This window comes from Eucyclogobius newberryi, unplaced genomic scaffold (assembly GCF_026437365.1).
Source record: "Eucyclogobius newberryi isolate DKJ021-1_F unplaced genomic scaffold, fEucNew1.0.hap1 SCAF_2, whole genome shotgun sequence".
Classification (NCBI taxonomy): domain Eukaryota; kingdom Metazoa; phylum Chordata; class Actinopteri; order Gobiiformes; family Gobiidae; genus Eucyclogobius; species Eucyclogobius newberryi.
This window is the reverse complement of record NW_027315834.1, coordinates 19,617,359-19,633,600: the sequence shown is the minus strand read 5'-3', so window position 1 is coordinate 19,633,600 and position 16,242 is coordinate 19,617,359. Positions and strand designations below refer to the sequence as shown.

At 39.0% G+C, this 16,242-nt stretch overlaps 4 protein-coding genes across 5 annotated transcripts; 2 read left to right on the top strand and 2 right to left on the bottom strand.

Moving 5' to 3' along the window:
• Nucleotides 1-2,758: 2,758 nt before the first annotated feature.
• On the bottom strand, nt 2,759-8,302 carry helq (helicase, POLQ like). 2 transcript variants are annotated; one of them, XM_072454148.1, is made up of 18 exons: nt 8,059-8,302; nt 7,325-7,988; nt 7,075-7,253; nt 6,800-7,000; nt 6,649-6,721; nt 6,481-6,578; nt 6,252-6,350; nt 5,787-5,932; nt 5,481-5,720; nt 5,072-5,213; nt 4,901-5,005; nt 4,615-4,822; nt 3,882-4,039; nt 3,701-3,799; nt 3,449-3,622; nt 3,258-3,371; nt 3,056-3,190; nt 2,759-2,972 (listed from the first exon to the last, which is right to left on the bottom strand). In XM_072454148.1, the coding sequence occupies exons 1-18, from the start codon at nt 8,209-8,211 to the stop codon at nt 2,940-2,942; spliced, it is 3,021 nt and encodes a 1,006-aa protein (XP_072310249.1). In that variant the 5' UTR covers nt 8,212-8,302; the 3' UTR covers nt 2,759-2,939. The 2 variants fall into 2 exon arrangements, with proteins under 2 accessions (XP_072310249.1, XP_072310248.1); XM_072454147.1 differs by having other exon boundaries at nt 2,759-2,950.
• A 574-nt stretch (nt 8,303-8,876) lies between these two features.
• mrps18c (mitochondrial ribosomal protein S18C) lies at nt 8,877-10,988 on the top strand. Its single transcript, XM_072454151.1, has 6 exons — nt 8,877-9,012; nt 9,123-9,172; nt 9,248-9,331; nt 9,402-9,459; nt 9,552-9,611; nt 9,685-10,988. Exons 1-6 carry the CDS (start codon nt 8,937-8,939, stop codon nt 9,759-9,761), a joined length of 405 nt encoding a protein of 134 aa, XP_072310252.1. The 5' UTR covers nt 8,877-8,936; the 3' UTR covers nt 9,762-10,988.
• abraxas1 (abraxas 1, BRCA1 A complex subunit) lies at nt 9,841-12,164 on the bottom strand. The gene is made up of 9 exons (XM_072454150.1): nt 12,036-12,164; nt 11,341-11,431; nt 11,229-11,265; nt 11,087-11,153; nt 10,806-11,002; nt 10,617-10,736; nt 10,452-10,536; nt 10,266-10,377; nt 9,841-10,127 (listed from the first exon to the last, which is right to left on the bottom strand). Exons 1-9 carry the CDS (start codon nt 12,126-12,128, stop codon nt 9,841-9,843), a joined length of 1,089 nt encoding a protein of 362 aa, XP_072310251.1. The 5' UTR covers nt 12,129-12,164.
• Nucleotides 12,165-12,317: 153 nt separating this feature from the next.
• gpat3 (glycerol-3-phosphate acyltransferase 3) lies at nt 12,318-15,984 on the top strand. Its single transcript, XM_072454149.1, has 12 exons — nt 12,318-12,607; nt 12,673-12,739; nt 13,532-13,820; nt 13,935-14,009; nt 14,080-14,169; nt 14,254-14,347; nt 14,441-14,556; nt 14,713-14,768; nt 14,841-14,926; nt 14,996-15,124; nt 15,707-15,786; nt 15,855-15,984. The coding sequence occupies exons 1-12, from the start codon at nt 12,464-12,466 to the stop codon at nt 15,955-15,957; spliced, it is 1,329 nt and encodes a 442-aa protein (XP_072310250.1). The 5' UTR covers nt 12,318-12,463; the 3' UTR covers nt 15,958-15,984.
• Nucleotides 15,985-16,242: the final 258 nt, after the last annotated feature.

The window sequence follows — 16,242 nt, the reverse complement described above, 5'->3', positions numbered from 1 at the left end:
TTAAAAATCTATAAAGGGTTAACCCTTTATAGAAAAAGTAAAAGGTGTGCGTGATACCTGGAGACCAAAACTACTATAATCACTTAGCGTTTACTATCTAGGTTTGCTAACTTAGGAGCTATTGAAAAGAATCCTTGTTTTTTGACGAAAAATATTCCTTAAAAATCTACAAAGGGTTAATTTGAAAAAGTAAAAGGTGTGCGTGATACCTGGAGACCACAACTACTATAATCACTTGGGTTTGACTTTCTAGGTCAGCTGACTTAGGAGCTATTGAAGAGAATCTTTGATTTTTGACGAAAAATATTCCTTAAAAATCTATAAAAGGGTTAAATTGAAAAAGTAAAAGGTGTGCGTGATACCTGGAGACCACAACTACTATAATCACTTAGCATTTACTATCTAGGTTTGCCAACTTAGGAGCTATTGAAAAGAATCCTTGTTTTTTTATGAAAAATATTCCTTAAAAATCTATAAAGGGTTAAATTGAAAAAGTAAAAGGTGTGCGTGATACCTGGAGACCACAACTACTATAATTACTTCGGTTTGACTTTCTAGGTCAGCTGACTTAGAAGCTATTGAAAAGAATCCTTGTTTTTTGACGAAAAATATTCCTTAAAAATCTATAAAAGGATTAAATTGAAAAAGTAAAAGGTGTGCGTGATACCTGGAGACCACAACTACTATAATCACTTAGCATTTACTATCTAGGTTTGCCAACTTAGGAGCTATTGAAAAGAATCCTTGTTTTTTGATGAAAAATATTCCTTAAAAATCTTCAAAGGGTTAATTTGAAAAAGTAAAAGGTGTGCGTGATACCTGGAGACCACAACTACTATAATAACTTGGGTTTGACTTTCTAGGTCAGCTGACTTAGGAGCTATTGAAAAGAATCCTTGATTTTTGACGGAAAATAAATTATTTCAAAAATCTATAAAGGGTTAATTTGAAAAAGTAAAAGGTGTGTGTGATACCTGGAGACTCAAACTACCATAATCATTTAGCGTTTACTATCTAGGCTAGCTGATTTAGGAGCTATTGAAAATAATCTTCAGCTGAAAATTTTCAGCCCAAAAGGACTAATGCATCTAATATTAGCAACTTGGATTCATGCTCAATATTGTTTTTTTTAATATAAATACGTTTGATATTTTTTAAGATAACATTTTTAAACAGACGGTACTTTAGAGTCGGTCCCTAACTGGAGTACCAAGCGGCACTTCAGCGCGCAGCTCCCCGCGTCGAGCTACTGCAGGCGGGGCACACTCAGAGGAAGCTCCCGCTCTAGTTGCGGAGGCGAATGTCCAACGTCCAACGTGAAACTAACTTCACCGCGGTTCCGTGTCCAGCCACTCTCCGCGGAGCCGCACGCGACGAGCGTGACACAAGCGTGTGTCCAAGCGTGTGTCCAAGCGTGTGTCCAAGTGCGTGTCCAAGTGTGTGTAGTGTGTGTACAAGTGCGTGTACTAGTGTGTGTACAAGTGCGTGTACTAGTACTTCCTGAATGTTCATGAGTCATGACTCCTGAGCCACAACACGTACAACAAAGAGCTTTAGAAAAGCTCGAACACACACACACACACACACACCTACACACACACACACACACCTACACACACACCTACACACACACACACCTACACACACACCTACACACACACACACACACACACACCTACACACACACACACACCTACACACACACACACACCTACACACACACCTACACACACACACACCTACACACACACACACACACACACACACCTACACACACACACACACCTACACACACACACACCTACACACACACACACACCTACACACACACACACCTACACACACACACACACACACCTACACACACACACACACACACACACACAGGGGGGGTCAGCATGGCTGTTCGGTTTTTTGACCGAATGAAGTCTTTTTAGATGTCCTGTATGTTTTGCATTGTGAGTGCATGTAGAGGTAGACATTTGACCAGTGAGTTTGAAATGATCAAATAAATGGGCCACATCAATATAAAGATGTAACGATATGCAAATATCACGTTGTTTCCGTACTTATAGTCCCTCCTCAAAATTGCAATGAATAGGCTAACTGAGTTGTGGAAATTATACTTTTTCTTTTTCAACCCCTGGCACTAAGGGGCCTATTTTAACTGAAGCTGTACTCCTGGACCCTCTGGAGTACAAATAATTACGATTGTGAAGCAGAGACTGTAGTTTTGGACTGATGTCTGTTTTATTCTAATCTTAAGTAGAAACAAGCTCTGCACAGAGGGAATGTGCAAAGGAATATGCAATAGAAAATGATGACCGATAATTAACAATATCTAAAGTTAAATATATTATTCAACTAAAAAGGTGGCGCTGATGTGGAGGAGGGCTGCATGAGCCGAACAGCTGAACAGAGGGCAGAGTTACAAGTCATACCAGAGCAGGGCGGTGAAGGTATTGCACTAGTGAGACAGCACTGTCATAGTTCAAAGAATGTACCGGTATATAGTACAAAAGTTATTTCTTCATTTCGTCTGCACTGAAATGGAGTAAAGGATCATGTTCTCTGTAGCAGTTCCCCTGTTTTGATGAGGGGTCTTTTTTCAAATGGGACAGTCCACAATATTTTCAACGATTTCAACAATTCAGTATCACCATATTTCCATTATTGTTATATCATGTACTGCACCAAAATACATTTCAATATTCAACCACAGAAAACTTGTAATTTAGATTAAAACAGACAACAACTTAAAACAAAGACATGCATTATTTTTAATATGATACAGACGTGTGATAAATTATTAAAAAGGTGAAATGACTACTATATAAAGCATTCCTTCTCAAGTTAAGTCCACTGTGGTGTTGGAAGGTAAGTCTAGGGGCATCATGAGCAAGTCGTCTACCTCTTCCTGCAGTGCTGATGCTTTTTCATTAAGAAGCATCTGAAAAAGAGAGACACATCATCTAATAGACACACGCACAAACAATTAGATTGTTAATAAACTGGTTTTGTCAGAGGGACAATTTGAGTTGAACGGGACACTCACTTTGGCAGCGGCCACTATCTGATTGGCCTGCTTCTTATAAAGGTTGTCAATGGTCTTCGACAAAACACTGGGATCTGCATTGGCAAGGTGAGCAAGTGTCTTGTAGCCAGCGTTATAGAGCTGCTTTGCTCTGGACTAAATTAGGAGAAAAATGTAAGTGCTACGATTGTTGGGTAAATTACTATGATTTAACATCACAGACCTCCATGACACCAGCCACTTCCATCAGAGGGATGAACTCAGATTGAACACAATAGGTCAGTCGACGTGTCAGCTCCGATAGTAAAGCTTTATATGGCCAAAACTCCTCGAGTTCCTAGCAGACAAACCATTGTATATATCAATAAACATTAATTAGCGAGACAAAAGCAGAGTCCTTTTCATTGTAAATACCTCAGTAAAATGCAGAACACAGGAACAAAAAGCAGAGGCTGAACTCAGCAGGGTTTGGATAAAACCTCGACTTAGGTGAAACTTTTCAGCTACACTCCACAGATTTGTTTCCTTAAGTAAGGAGAAAAGCACCATTGCGAGGTACATCCGGGTCACTGCCAGCATGTCAATATTCTGAAATCAAAGGCAAGGACAGTCCGCTTTCATTGCTAAAGTATCAATTTGTCAAGAGTTTATTCCACATTCCATTACCTTTTTGACCGTTTGTCCTGCAGCTTTTCTGGCAACAAAACTCTCTGGGACACCAACTGCTGCAGAGATGTTCTGTTCTGATGCAGACAACATGGTAAACTGCAACACAACAACACAACAATAACAACTAATTCCACATTAATATACTATTAATTAGGAATCCTTTGGGATGATACACTACCTGTCTGAGATAAACCATCCACTCAGGCTTGCACTGGGAGATCAGATCATAAGGTGTGACCAGATACAGCAAGTGGAGGTAACTGTTGAGGAGCAGACCCTCCAAGCCTTTAGAGAGGTCGCTGTACAGCAGGCCACTGTAGGTCAAATCTACTGAGCCTGTGACAGGGGAACAAATTATACTTTGTATACAATTATCATATATAATAAGACTTACAGTCTGGTTGAAGCCTCTCAAACATTGTAGTCATTATTTATTCACTACAGCTATTATTGCAGCCACAGCTGCCCTGGGGCCGATAAATGGAAGCAAGGCTGCTAAACTGCTGTAATCACCACCAACCATTCATGCACACACTGCTTTCATACTAAGCAATGTGGGCGAAGGGTCTTACCTAACACAAGACCATGGTCTGAGTCGGATTCAAACCACAACCTTTGGGGTTAAGGTTACACTTAATTGTCCCCGAAATTTGACTTCTGTATTTGCGCCATGCTTCAATGCCGTAGGGGCCTCTCCTCAGGAGCAGTGGGTGCAGAGCAGCACCCAGGTGGTCAGGACTACTCTGGCTGAAAGATTTGTTTACCTATTCTGCATGTTTTGGTTTGATGGGGAAAACCAGAGTCCCTGTAGGAAACCCACCCAGACGTTGGAAGAAACATGCAAAGTCCACACAGAAAGGCCCGGCAGTCGAAACTGGATGACCAACTGATTAAATGGATTTTAAATATACCTTTGTAAGTGGCTTTTCCCAGCCGAGTGACTTTCAGCGTAACGTCTTGAGCTGCACCTTCGACAGTGACAAGCCCTTTTTCTTTCAGCACTTCAACACACTCCAGTGCAGAGTCCCACAGAGATTTCTTTACACACAGCTGCGTCTCTTGAACAGAAAGAAGTGTGCCAGAAAGAAAGTCCTTCAACTGCACGAAGGATGTGGTGATCTATCACAATATAGTGAGATGATTAGAGACGTTGATTTTCCCAAGTAATTTCATTCATTTGCCTTTAAAACAAGTTACATTTAATCCAATGAGTGACAGGATGAGACTCAGAATTCCTTTTCCATCATCATGCATCAGGTTACTGTAACAGTTCTCGACTGGGGCACACACAAGTGACTTTGCCTGAAAAACAAATACTTAATTCCAACAGTAGTAACATAGTAAAAATATACTAGCATGTAAAAGTACCATCTTCTTTTCTTTCTCCTGCAGAATAAGGATGCTCTCTCCCGCTGTATCAATCCCTGCTCGACCAGCTCTACCCACCATCTGTTTGTACTGGCTTATCTTTAGAAACTCAGTGGCGATGAATGGCGAGCGCAGAATAACTCTGATGCAAACCAAAAACAACTTCTTTAAAAACTAATGGAAGGATACAGCAAATAATTCAAAGTGCTAATCAGTAGCAGTCAAAACTAAATGAAAATGCTAATACTGATCATCATAATACACAGGGAGAGATGGAAAGCACTTCAGGTTAACCTGTGAATAATCTATTAGTTTAGTTATCATTTAGTCATTAAACAAGATTAAAAGGAGTGGTCAACAAAGCCAACAACGTTCTTTTTGGGATACCCCTTTCAATTTCTTGACTAACCTGCGAGCTGGAAGGTTGACCCCGGCAGCCAGTGTGGAGGTGCACGTTAGGAGGCAGAGGACACCACTGGAATATGCCTCCTCCACCAGTTTTCTTTCTGCAGTTGTAAGGCCACTGTGGTGGTAGGCAATGCCAAAAGGAACGGTTCTTCTGAGTACAGGACACATATTCCCATTCCCACTGTCTCGCAGCTCTCGAAGAAGCGTAGATTTTTCTGCCTCTCTGTGTCTTAGAAAATCCCTGAACAATACTAAATCAGTAAACGACAAACCCAGAAAAAATACACATACCCGCAGTTGGACTTACTCTTTTAGATATTTGCAAATCATTGATGCTACATTTTCACAGTTCTTTTTGGTAGGACAAAAGACAAGGCACGAGTGTGTTGGAATGACCTCTGTAACCAAGGCAATGATATGATCTGGGTCCATTTTCTGCATTCCACTGGAGTACTGCAAAAAAGGTTAATCACATACAGTATATATATTGCTCTTATTAGGGCTGCACACAACATAACAATACAGCAATATACCATTATGTTATTCTACATACGGTAATCAAAACATACTTTAATACTCAGCACTAGTTATAGGGACATCCATGAAACAGGACATGTTTCCTTTAAAGGTCAGAGTATTGAGATATGTGTATTGCATTGAGAGATACAAGGAAATACCCAGTCCAAGCTCTTATTATTACTGTAACACCATAACAGAATCATAATTAAAAGCATCGTGAAAATACATATTGCCACCTTAAAAGATTTTTTACCTTATAATTTAGAGAACGAGAAAGCTTGAAACATTCCTCCTCTTTAGGGTCGACTTCAAAAATAGTGTCCTTGAGTTTGACATACTCCTTAAGTTGAATCTAAACATACAAGTTGGGGTATTTTTTAAAATACAACCTACAAATGTTAATTTTGTGTTACACAAAAAATCTTCAATTTAGCAGTATGTTATAACATGACAATATAAAAATGTAATGATCACTCACGTACAGGCCTAAAGTCATTGGTATAATTTTCAGCATTCAGAAATGTCTGGATGTCTTTTATGTTTCCCAGAGTGGCACTCATCCCAATAATATGAGTCGTTTCTGAAAATGAAAAATACTTTGGAACAAGCTGCCACAAAAAGCATGGTGATACTGGCAGATCATAACTTACTGCTCATGTAGAGAAGCTTGGCTAGTGTCATTTCAATAATGGCTCCTCTGGCACCATCACCTAACATATGAAGCTGAATTTGAAGGGTGACAATTAACAGACTGGACAAAATCGACTAAATTGTCTCATTCAAAATGGAATGTATGTTTACCTCGTCTACAACCACCAGCCCAAGGTTGTCTAGCCTATTAGTCTCGATCAGAGAGTTGACCAGACTATGTGCCTTCTCAATGGTGGCTATGAATAAAGACTTGTATGTTCTTCTCCTCACAGGTGGAAACTTGCCCTTGCTGCCAGCATACTCCTCTACCATGAAGTTTAGTTCTAGACCAAAGCTGGCAAGTCCACGCACCTAACACAAATGCAGAAAAGTTCAATGGACATATAGAAACATAAAATGTATCTTGTCATTTCTAATTGTCATACTTTCTCTTGCACTAGTGACACATATGGCAATATAAACAGACAGTCTTTCTTTCGACACAGCAGTTCTTTGAGAATCAAGATCTCTGCAACAAGTGTTTTTCCACCACTGGTGGGCAAAGAAAAGATGAGATTCTTCCTGCGCTGAACACAATCCAGGTTTAGACACGTCTCCTGCCAATCTGATTAAACAAAAAGTGAATCTTTCAGATAAACTTTATGTAAGCAATTTGACTCCGACACAAAACATTACCATAAAGGATCTTGATTCCTTTAAGTTTGTGTAAAAGTTCCTTGACTTTAGTGGGTAGTCCAAAGAAAGGTCCCAGATCAGTGGTCTGTGAAGATACAGTCTTCATTGCCTGTAGAGCAACACTTATCTCCTCAGAAACGACTGCCTCTTTCTGTCCCACGCTGCGAGACACACTGAAAGGAGCTGCTGCATTTGAGAGCATAGTCCTTTTCAGACGGTCACTCATGCTTTTCCTCACATTGGGTTTAAGTGCGTGTCTGTAGACTTCATTCACAGCTGCATCTTGGGTAATGTCACTTTCTGTCCTTTTGGGAAAGTCTCTGAGGGGAGTAGACGTTTTATCAACAGCTGTATTTACTATTAGATTTTTGGTGTTTTTAAGAATTTCTTGAAATTCAAGCTGCGAAGCTGGTAAGTCCGTAAAAGATTCCTCTTCTAGAGCATCTAAAATAGAGTCTGTGAGGACACCCTCACAAAGTTGATTTGCACTTGTGGTTCTCGAAGATCTTAGAGACGTGAAGCCAGCACCTTGGTGAGTGTCAGGTTTGTTTTCAGATGAGCTGTGGGCATTTTCTGTTTCTCTGGAGTCCAACTTTGCCAAGAGAGAGCTGTCCTCCAAAATGCTATCATATGCCCCAAACAAGTCCTCATGATCACTGCAGTACTGTTGGACGAAATTAGTACAGGTTTAATATTTCGATCGTTAGTGGCAATACAGACAAAACGTGGCCTACCTCTGCAGGTTGAATATCTGCCATTGGAGTGTTGTTTGTGTCGTATTGTGAACTTCCCCTCTTTTTGGCAGGTGTCAATAATGTTTTAAGCCTTTCTCTGGACCTCTTGCCTGAAGACACCCTTTTTATTGTAATATTCTGATTGACATCCATCGTAAGATGCCTGTGGCTCCACTGAAACGCATTCTTGTGAACTGCTTTAGGCTGGAAAATAAGAGACGAAATTGCAGCCGTTTTCTTTGGTTTACGATTCAAACGAGAAAAAGGCTTTTCACATGCAAAACAAGTACAAAATTACAAATATCAATCAAACTCTCCAAACGTTGCACTCTGCAACAACAACACAAAAACACGGCATGCCAATTTTAAAGTTGACAGTTGTTTATCAAGAGACATATAATACTATTTCCGGCTTTGTTTAATAATTCAACTCAGAGAGTAAAGTAAAGCAAGTGGTTGACTACCACAAAGCCACGTAACACATTAACAGATAATTTATCAATATTAGTCTTGGTATATTTAATTTGCACACAGCCTAAACATAAAATGGTAATTTCCACGCGAATGTGGTAATTCATTCTCTTGATGTGTATTCACACTCTTTGAAAAAAGTCCGTACACAGTTTCTTCCCGGAGAAACACATCGCTGTGGTTTACTTCCTATGTAATTTTCTAAACTCTTGATGGTGCATACAAAATGTAATCTGCAACTCTATTTAGTAGTGTCTACAAGACACATTGTGGTACAATATATTTACATTAGGGTCATAGACCTAGTAGTAGAAAGAATGGGCTGTAGGGCACGAATCATGGGTCGGACCGGAAAAACACAGGATTACTTCCTGCCCTCTGTCAGGTCAGGTTATTTTATTAAATCCATGGTTCGAGTCGACATGCTCGCCGTTAAGGGTTTTTGGAGGCTAAATCCTCTTTTTCAAGTACTTCAGAAATCAAGTAGGTCTAAGAAACTTGTAACTGTCTAAACCATGTGGTGTTCTATGAACTGTATTGTAAATGACGTTTAGCACTCATGTTCACTGTTCATGACAAAAATGTGATTACAGGTTTAAAGTGTATATCCACATCTTCTGATGTGATCCAGCAAAAGGATATGGTGAGCTAGGGTTTTCTACGTGTAGAGCCTGAAATGTAAAATCGTTTATAAACCCATGTTTTGTTATGTTCCTAGCTTGTGCAAATGGAGAACCCCTATAAAGAGCCACAAAAGGGATGCATTCTTTGCAATGTAAATGTTGATTACAAAAACATACAGGTGAGAAGAAGATGTCTGTTCAGTTTGTTTTCTATCGTTTGCATTAATTATATAACAATTTATTTTTCAGCTGCTCTCCCAGTTTATTTCACCTCACACAGGGAGAATTTATGGTCGACACTTAACGGGTAGGTAGAAATAGATTTTTGAGGGATGCTTATGTTGTTGTTGTACAATTTTGTTGGTCAACAAAATTGTAACCGTTGTCCAAATCTAACAGGTTTATGTGGCAAGAAACAAAAAGAAATCTCAAAAGCTATAAAGAAAGCTCAGTCTATGGGTAAACATTTTATTTATTAATATATTTGTATTTCTTTAGAAAGTGCCTAAATTGGAATGTCTTCTTTCCACAGGTTTCATGCCAGTGACACACAAGCATCCACAATTTATGCGAGACCCCAACATCTGCAGCACCAAACACTTAGGATAGTTTTTTTATTAATTCATGTATTAAACCGAGTGTGTATCAGACTTATTTCTCATTTCATTTATTTTATTGAGCTTTTTTTTTAGGTCTTTTTACGTTTTTGGTAATTTCCCAACAGTGACATTTCTGTGTGTCTTTTTCGAGATCGCCCTTTTCTTAGAATTGACTCCGACACATCTTCTTCTGATGTCCTGTCTGATTGATCTGCTTGAGTTTCCTCATCAGTTTGAAGACTACAACAGAAATCAAGTATAGGAAAAGCTGTGGTGGTTAAAGTCTGTGACTGGAACAAGGGTGAGCAGGCAAACAGAGCTCGGACTGCATTGTGGAGCAACACGTTCTTCATTGGCTCCGGAGGATCACTAGGTTCTGATAAAAGGGAGAAAAAAAATTTAGCACTGCAAACTCAAAACATCATGACCCATCTTTGTACAAATAACAGGCTATTCAGTTCTGATAGTAACTAGTTAAAAAAAATAGTTAAGAGTAGAAACAAATGAAAAATACCGTTTGGGAGCCTGTTTTGTTTTTCTTCCATAACTTTTCTTTGAAGAGCTGAAACTTCTGTTTGTAGTGCTTCAAGCTGCTTTTCAGTTCTCTCGACCTCTTGGCACATGTTCTGTCCAGCAATTAGGATATTTATGAGCGACAATAAAAATAAAATAAAAAAACTCAGATTTTGGCTTGGCTTACATATAACTCTGACTGTAGAGAATCATTCATATTGTTGATCTCTTCCACTTCATTTAAAAATCCATTGGATGAAAAGAACTTTGATCTAGAGTAAAATCGAAACAATAATGCGCAGCAAAAGAATAAATGGGAATGTAACCTCAAATAGCGTTCATAGCAAGATACCTGTGTTTTTTCATGGTAAGATTGTAACCCACTGCAGAGCACAAAGTGGGTACCTTGCAATATGACACTGGCTCAAGCAAACCCAAGTTATTTACCAACACTGGAACATTAATCACCTGTCTGAAATGACACGTAAACAATACATTACCTTAAAGACAGCGCTACATTTGAACTGGGAGGGAAAAATACCTGCACTGCAAGATGTATGCAGCATATTCTGTTTTGTGAGTGGATCCTGATGAGGTACAGTAACTTGGTGTCAAAAGTAGAAATATCATATGTGGATTGGACAAAGTATGCTTGAGGTTCTTGTGAATAGACTTTTCTCTCAATGTCATTTGTTGGTCCGTGTTCCTTCTCTGCTTGTACCATCCAATCACACTTTCCTTTATAAATCGAGCAAAAGATAGATTAATTGCAGATGTCACTATTAACATTCAGTCAATTAGATAAACTATGCAGTGTCTTACAGGCTTGCAATCCCCCAAAAGCTTTTTCAGAGCATCAAGAACAACTTCCCCTGTACTTGTGTAGAAGCTTACAGATATACTTAAAATTAGACAATGAAGGCACCTGATGCAGCATGTATTGCAAAAGGTATAGTGAACTTACCTGTGGAGCTTTTTACATGCTATGTGCTTCTGAATATCTGCAAAATACATATCCAATAATGTTTACAAATGATCATAAAACTTGACAAAACAAATGTTTACTTGAAACTCACTGTAGATTTCCTGTATGTGAATTTGATCCGCCTGACTGTCATTGATGGTGACCTGCTCCTCAAAAAGGCTTTCCCCGAGAATGAGACCTTCCTTCAGACAGATAGACCAGTTTAATACACTTTACAGTCTTGTTAATAGGGCTAAATGGTGTTGGTATATGATCTAATAGATTATTTCATGATAGACATTGTTTGTTGTATTAGTTGAATTCTGTTCAAAGAGAACATTGTAAACATGTACAGGAGCATCAACTGTTGAATGCATGTTGACTCACATGCATTTCAGTACATGTTTTGCAGTGGTTTTAAACTTCAGTTAGCCGGTTTTATACATAATAAGATATTTTGTTGTTTGCAAAGGTATTCGATATACCCTGAAGCCCTACTTTTAACATATAACATGTTTTCAGATTAAAGCTAACTACTGTATTGAAAAACAATGCAAAAACAGTGTCCAGACGACTAAAACTGAATATTTTTCTACAATGGATCACTCGTGGACAAATGAGGGATTACACTGACCTAAGAAGTGTAGTAAACCCATGTAGTAGACCTAGCTACGTGTTTGCTAACGGTACACTGACTTGAAGCTTAGCTAGCTATTGATAAACTAACTTCACGCTCGCCTCTAAAGCTCTTGTGCAAAAAACAACGACATCGTATGATTTCCCAGTCATTAACGTGTTTTTTTTTACCACATCAGAATCGCTGTTAAGATGCTGAAACATGAGTGAAGATAAAACTATCCCAGACATGCGGACAGTTGAGTCTGCTCCTGCCGCCGCCATGTTTGTTTACTGGCGCAGATCAGGTCCCGATGTGCGTCACTCGAACGCGCACATTTCACTCAAGCGTGTTATTACAGGCGCTGATAACTGGAAGCGGATTTGTTTCCTTTTTTTTTCTTAAGTATGTAGCGGATAATGGTCGGTTGTTTTGTCTTGGTCGGTTTTTGTTTTTTGTCTTTGTTTTTTTAGTCCAAAGGTAGCCACCCTCGAGTAACTGCACGAGCCAATTCCTGTTCCCATTTCTGACAGAGGCTTGCTGACTCTATTCTTGCGGTTTATCCGTTCCATGATGAGCTGACTGACCCAGTGACACACCGAAGAACCCATTGGAGGCGATGGAGGACTTGTGGAGTCTGGCTCTAGGACTTTTACAGCTGTGGATGTTTGTGGTGGTTTTCCTGATCATGATTCCTGCCATGTTTGGATTGTCTTTGGGGGTAACTGGGGTCTACATACAGATTTTGGTTAAAATTCTGGAGGTAAGCAAAAGTACTTATTTGCTGAAATCCCTATTACAAAACCATACTCACGTCTGTTCAAACAGTGGGCAACAATTCGTATCCAAAGAGGACAGCAGGGGCAACCCAGCGTGCCTAACCCTCTACCAAACGGTAAGTATTACATGCACTATATACAGTTAGTTTATGAGATTAATCATTAATCAGTCTGCAGATGAACTTGAAAACTTTTCTGAGAATCCTCATTTACCAGTCTTTCGTAATATGACTGGTAACTTGAGTGTGACAGACATGAGAGTGTTGCTGAAAGTGCCAGAAGCTGTGTTTTGGTTTCTGAACACCGTGTTCTGCTGTATAAAGGATTTGTCTTAGCCTTAGACACAATCATGTGACATTGTGGGAGTGTGGGCTTTTCTATTGGCTCACCACAGTGCTGCAATGCCTTGGAGGAGTCCCAAAACGCTGTATGTCTCACAGTGATGATGTAAATGAATGTTGCATAACATTAACCAAATAGCCAGCATGTGTGGTCAACCCCAAAGTGTAACACATGCTTTAAACGCTTCTCATGACATCCGTATGACCAGACCTCAACAACTGGTGGTGTCATATGTTTTATTCCAGTTTAGTTTGTTTTTAACAAACAATGTTGCGGACCTCAACCTATGAACAGAAGTATTGGGAATCTCCTCTGTTCTAAAGGACGTTTTAACGCACCCATTTTAGATGTCATTGAGTTTATTATTTTGTAGTTACATAGTAGAAAATAATTCAAGCGTAGTCATCTGGATTCTGTCCGGATGTCGAATGACTTGTAGTGACCTAGTTATACTCAAACAGTATATCAAATATATGGTATATCAATGCAGTTGCATTGGCTGTACTGCAAAATACTACACACCTGAGACTTTCTACGACTCAGTGTTGCCTATTTTTGTTTTGCAGGTATCATTAAACGAGAAGGAGGCTCCATGGAGCAGGAGTTATGTGAGCTACGCCGCTCTCACCACATAGAGGGAGGTGAATACGCCCTAAGTGATGCCCTGTACTTCTTTAAGAAAGGAATAGAGAGCATTGTGGATGACGAAGTGACCCAGAGATTTTCCTCAGAGGAGCTAGCATCTTGGAACCTGCTCACGCGCACCAACATAAACTTCCACTACATCAGCCTGCGCCTCACCATCTTCTGGGGGCTGGGGGTCTTTGTGCGCTACTGCATACTTTTCCCTCTCAGGTCCGTTCCACACTGTAAAATGCTTTCATATACCCTTATATATAGGCTACAATACCATGGACAACACACGTTTGCGACTTGTATCGGCACTTTAACTTACCCACTTTTCTTTAGACTAACTCTGGCATTCATTGGTCTGTCGTGGCTTGTTGCTGGTTTGACTATACTTGGATTATTACCAGATTCCAGGTATTCGACGGCACAAATAATCTCATTATGTTTTATATTATTGTATTACCCTTATTTTAACCATTTGCAGTCTGAGGAGTTGGCTGAGTGAACTGGTCCATCTGACATGTTACAGGATTTGTGCCAGGGCATTGTCAGCCACTATACGTTATCACAACAAGTCAGTTTTACATTAAATCCATAATATTTAGCCATAAATAATTCTCCTATTTAGTTACGCTTTAATTTGAGTATATTTTGGCAGACAGAACAACCCACAAAGAGGGGGCATATGTGTGGCAAATCACACTACACCCATTGACATTGTCATTCTGGCCAATGATAGCTGCTATGCGATGGTAAGTTATATCACAAATATCCTGTCATATTTAAGGTATGCTTCAGCACCTGTGGTCCTAGTGTGACACCGCTGCTTTTTGGGTCCTGTCCAGGTGGGCCAGATACACGGCGGGCTAATGGGGATCATACAGAGGGCCATGGTGAGGTCCTGCCCCCATGTCTGGTTTGAGAGGTTTGAGATGAAGGACCGCCACGCTGTGACCAATAGGTGAGGAAATGCAGTCCATTCAAAAAATGAAAACCACATATAAATGAATATAAATAAATAAATATAAATAAATAAAATGTATATTTATTCAGTTATATTTATATAGTGTGATCATACAAATGATAGATGTCTCTTGTTTGATCAATTACATCACAGGTTAAGAGCACATGTTGCAGCAAAGACTAAACTTCCCATTCTAATATTTCCTGAAGGTTTGAAATTGCTTGGCTTGTTTAGATTGAAGTGACAACGTTCTAGTCATCATTGCAATTTTGATTTTAAAGGAACATGCGTCAATAATACTTCAGTCATGATGTTTAAAAAAGGAAGCTTTGAAATTGGAGGAACAATATATCCAGTTGCAATCAAGGTAAAAGGTGGAAAGGTCAATCATCATAATCATGCATAATACAACAATAGACTTTGTTTTTTGTCATAGTATGATCCTCGTTTTGGTGATGCTTTCTGGAATAGTGGCAAGTACAACATTCTCAGTTACCTTCTCCGGACAATGACAAGCTGGGCAATTGTGGTCAATGTATGGTACCTCCCTCCAATGACCATAGAGGTAAGAAATTATAATATTTGTTTCATATATATATATATATACATTATTTTATTTTTTTATACTTTATTAGATACGGATATGGAGAACTGTTAGGAAATCATGAGCTGGACCAGAGAAAGTACATAAACACAACAGCGAGACACTAAGGCAAAACTCAGAAACATAAAGATGATAAAGTAGAACCTAAACATGGCTAAATATTTTGGTTAAATAAAAGTTAAATAAAAACAGTTTTAAGTCTAAAATGTTTTTAGGCCAATTTTCAGTCAGCTCTAGTTTACTCCAAAACTAAACAGTATATCCAAAATCCCTTCTGTAAATGTATTGTTATCTAATGCGTCAACAAAATGATGTGAAATAATTTAAACAAAATTTAAATTAGGCTCTGTCCATTTTTCAGATTTAAATGTCACAAATAACATGGACATTTTGACAGCTTTAAATCAATCATTCATTTTTATAATGCTTGTTCCCTTGTAAATATATATAAGAAAACATATTTTCCTATTCACCTGCAGTGTCTCACCATAAGGAGTATTTAACAACTGCCTCATAATTCACAATGTGTTGTGTTTTGACCAGGAAGGAGAAGATGCGGCCAGCTTTGCTAACAGAGTGAAATCTGCCATAGCCAGTCAAGGAGGACTGCTTGACCTTGCCTGGTGAGGATCTGAACAACATTTACTTCCTTGCTCTAACTATGAGTAAATCTGAACATTTCCTCTGACAGGGACGGTAGTTTGAAAAGAGGGAAGGTGAAGGACTCTTTTAAAGAAGAGCAACAGAAAATGTACAGCAGTATTATCGTGGGACAGAACAACATTTGCTTGTGATGATATCTATTCATAAACATCAAATCATGTTATGCTGTTTATTTGACTTGTTTTATTTGTTTTCCTGAACTACCAAATGAATTACTTGAAGTGCCTAAATGTGAATATTTTAGCTGCTGAGGATACAACACAGCAACGTATCAAATTCTGCTTAAATAAGTCTAATTAATGGGTAATTGTTTCTCAGATGGTTGACTCCTGCTCTCCCCAGTTCACAGTTGTGTCCTTGAGTACAACAGTTCAAACACTTTGCTTGAATGAATGAATGGAGGGGTACTTACCATC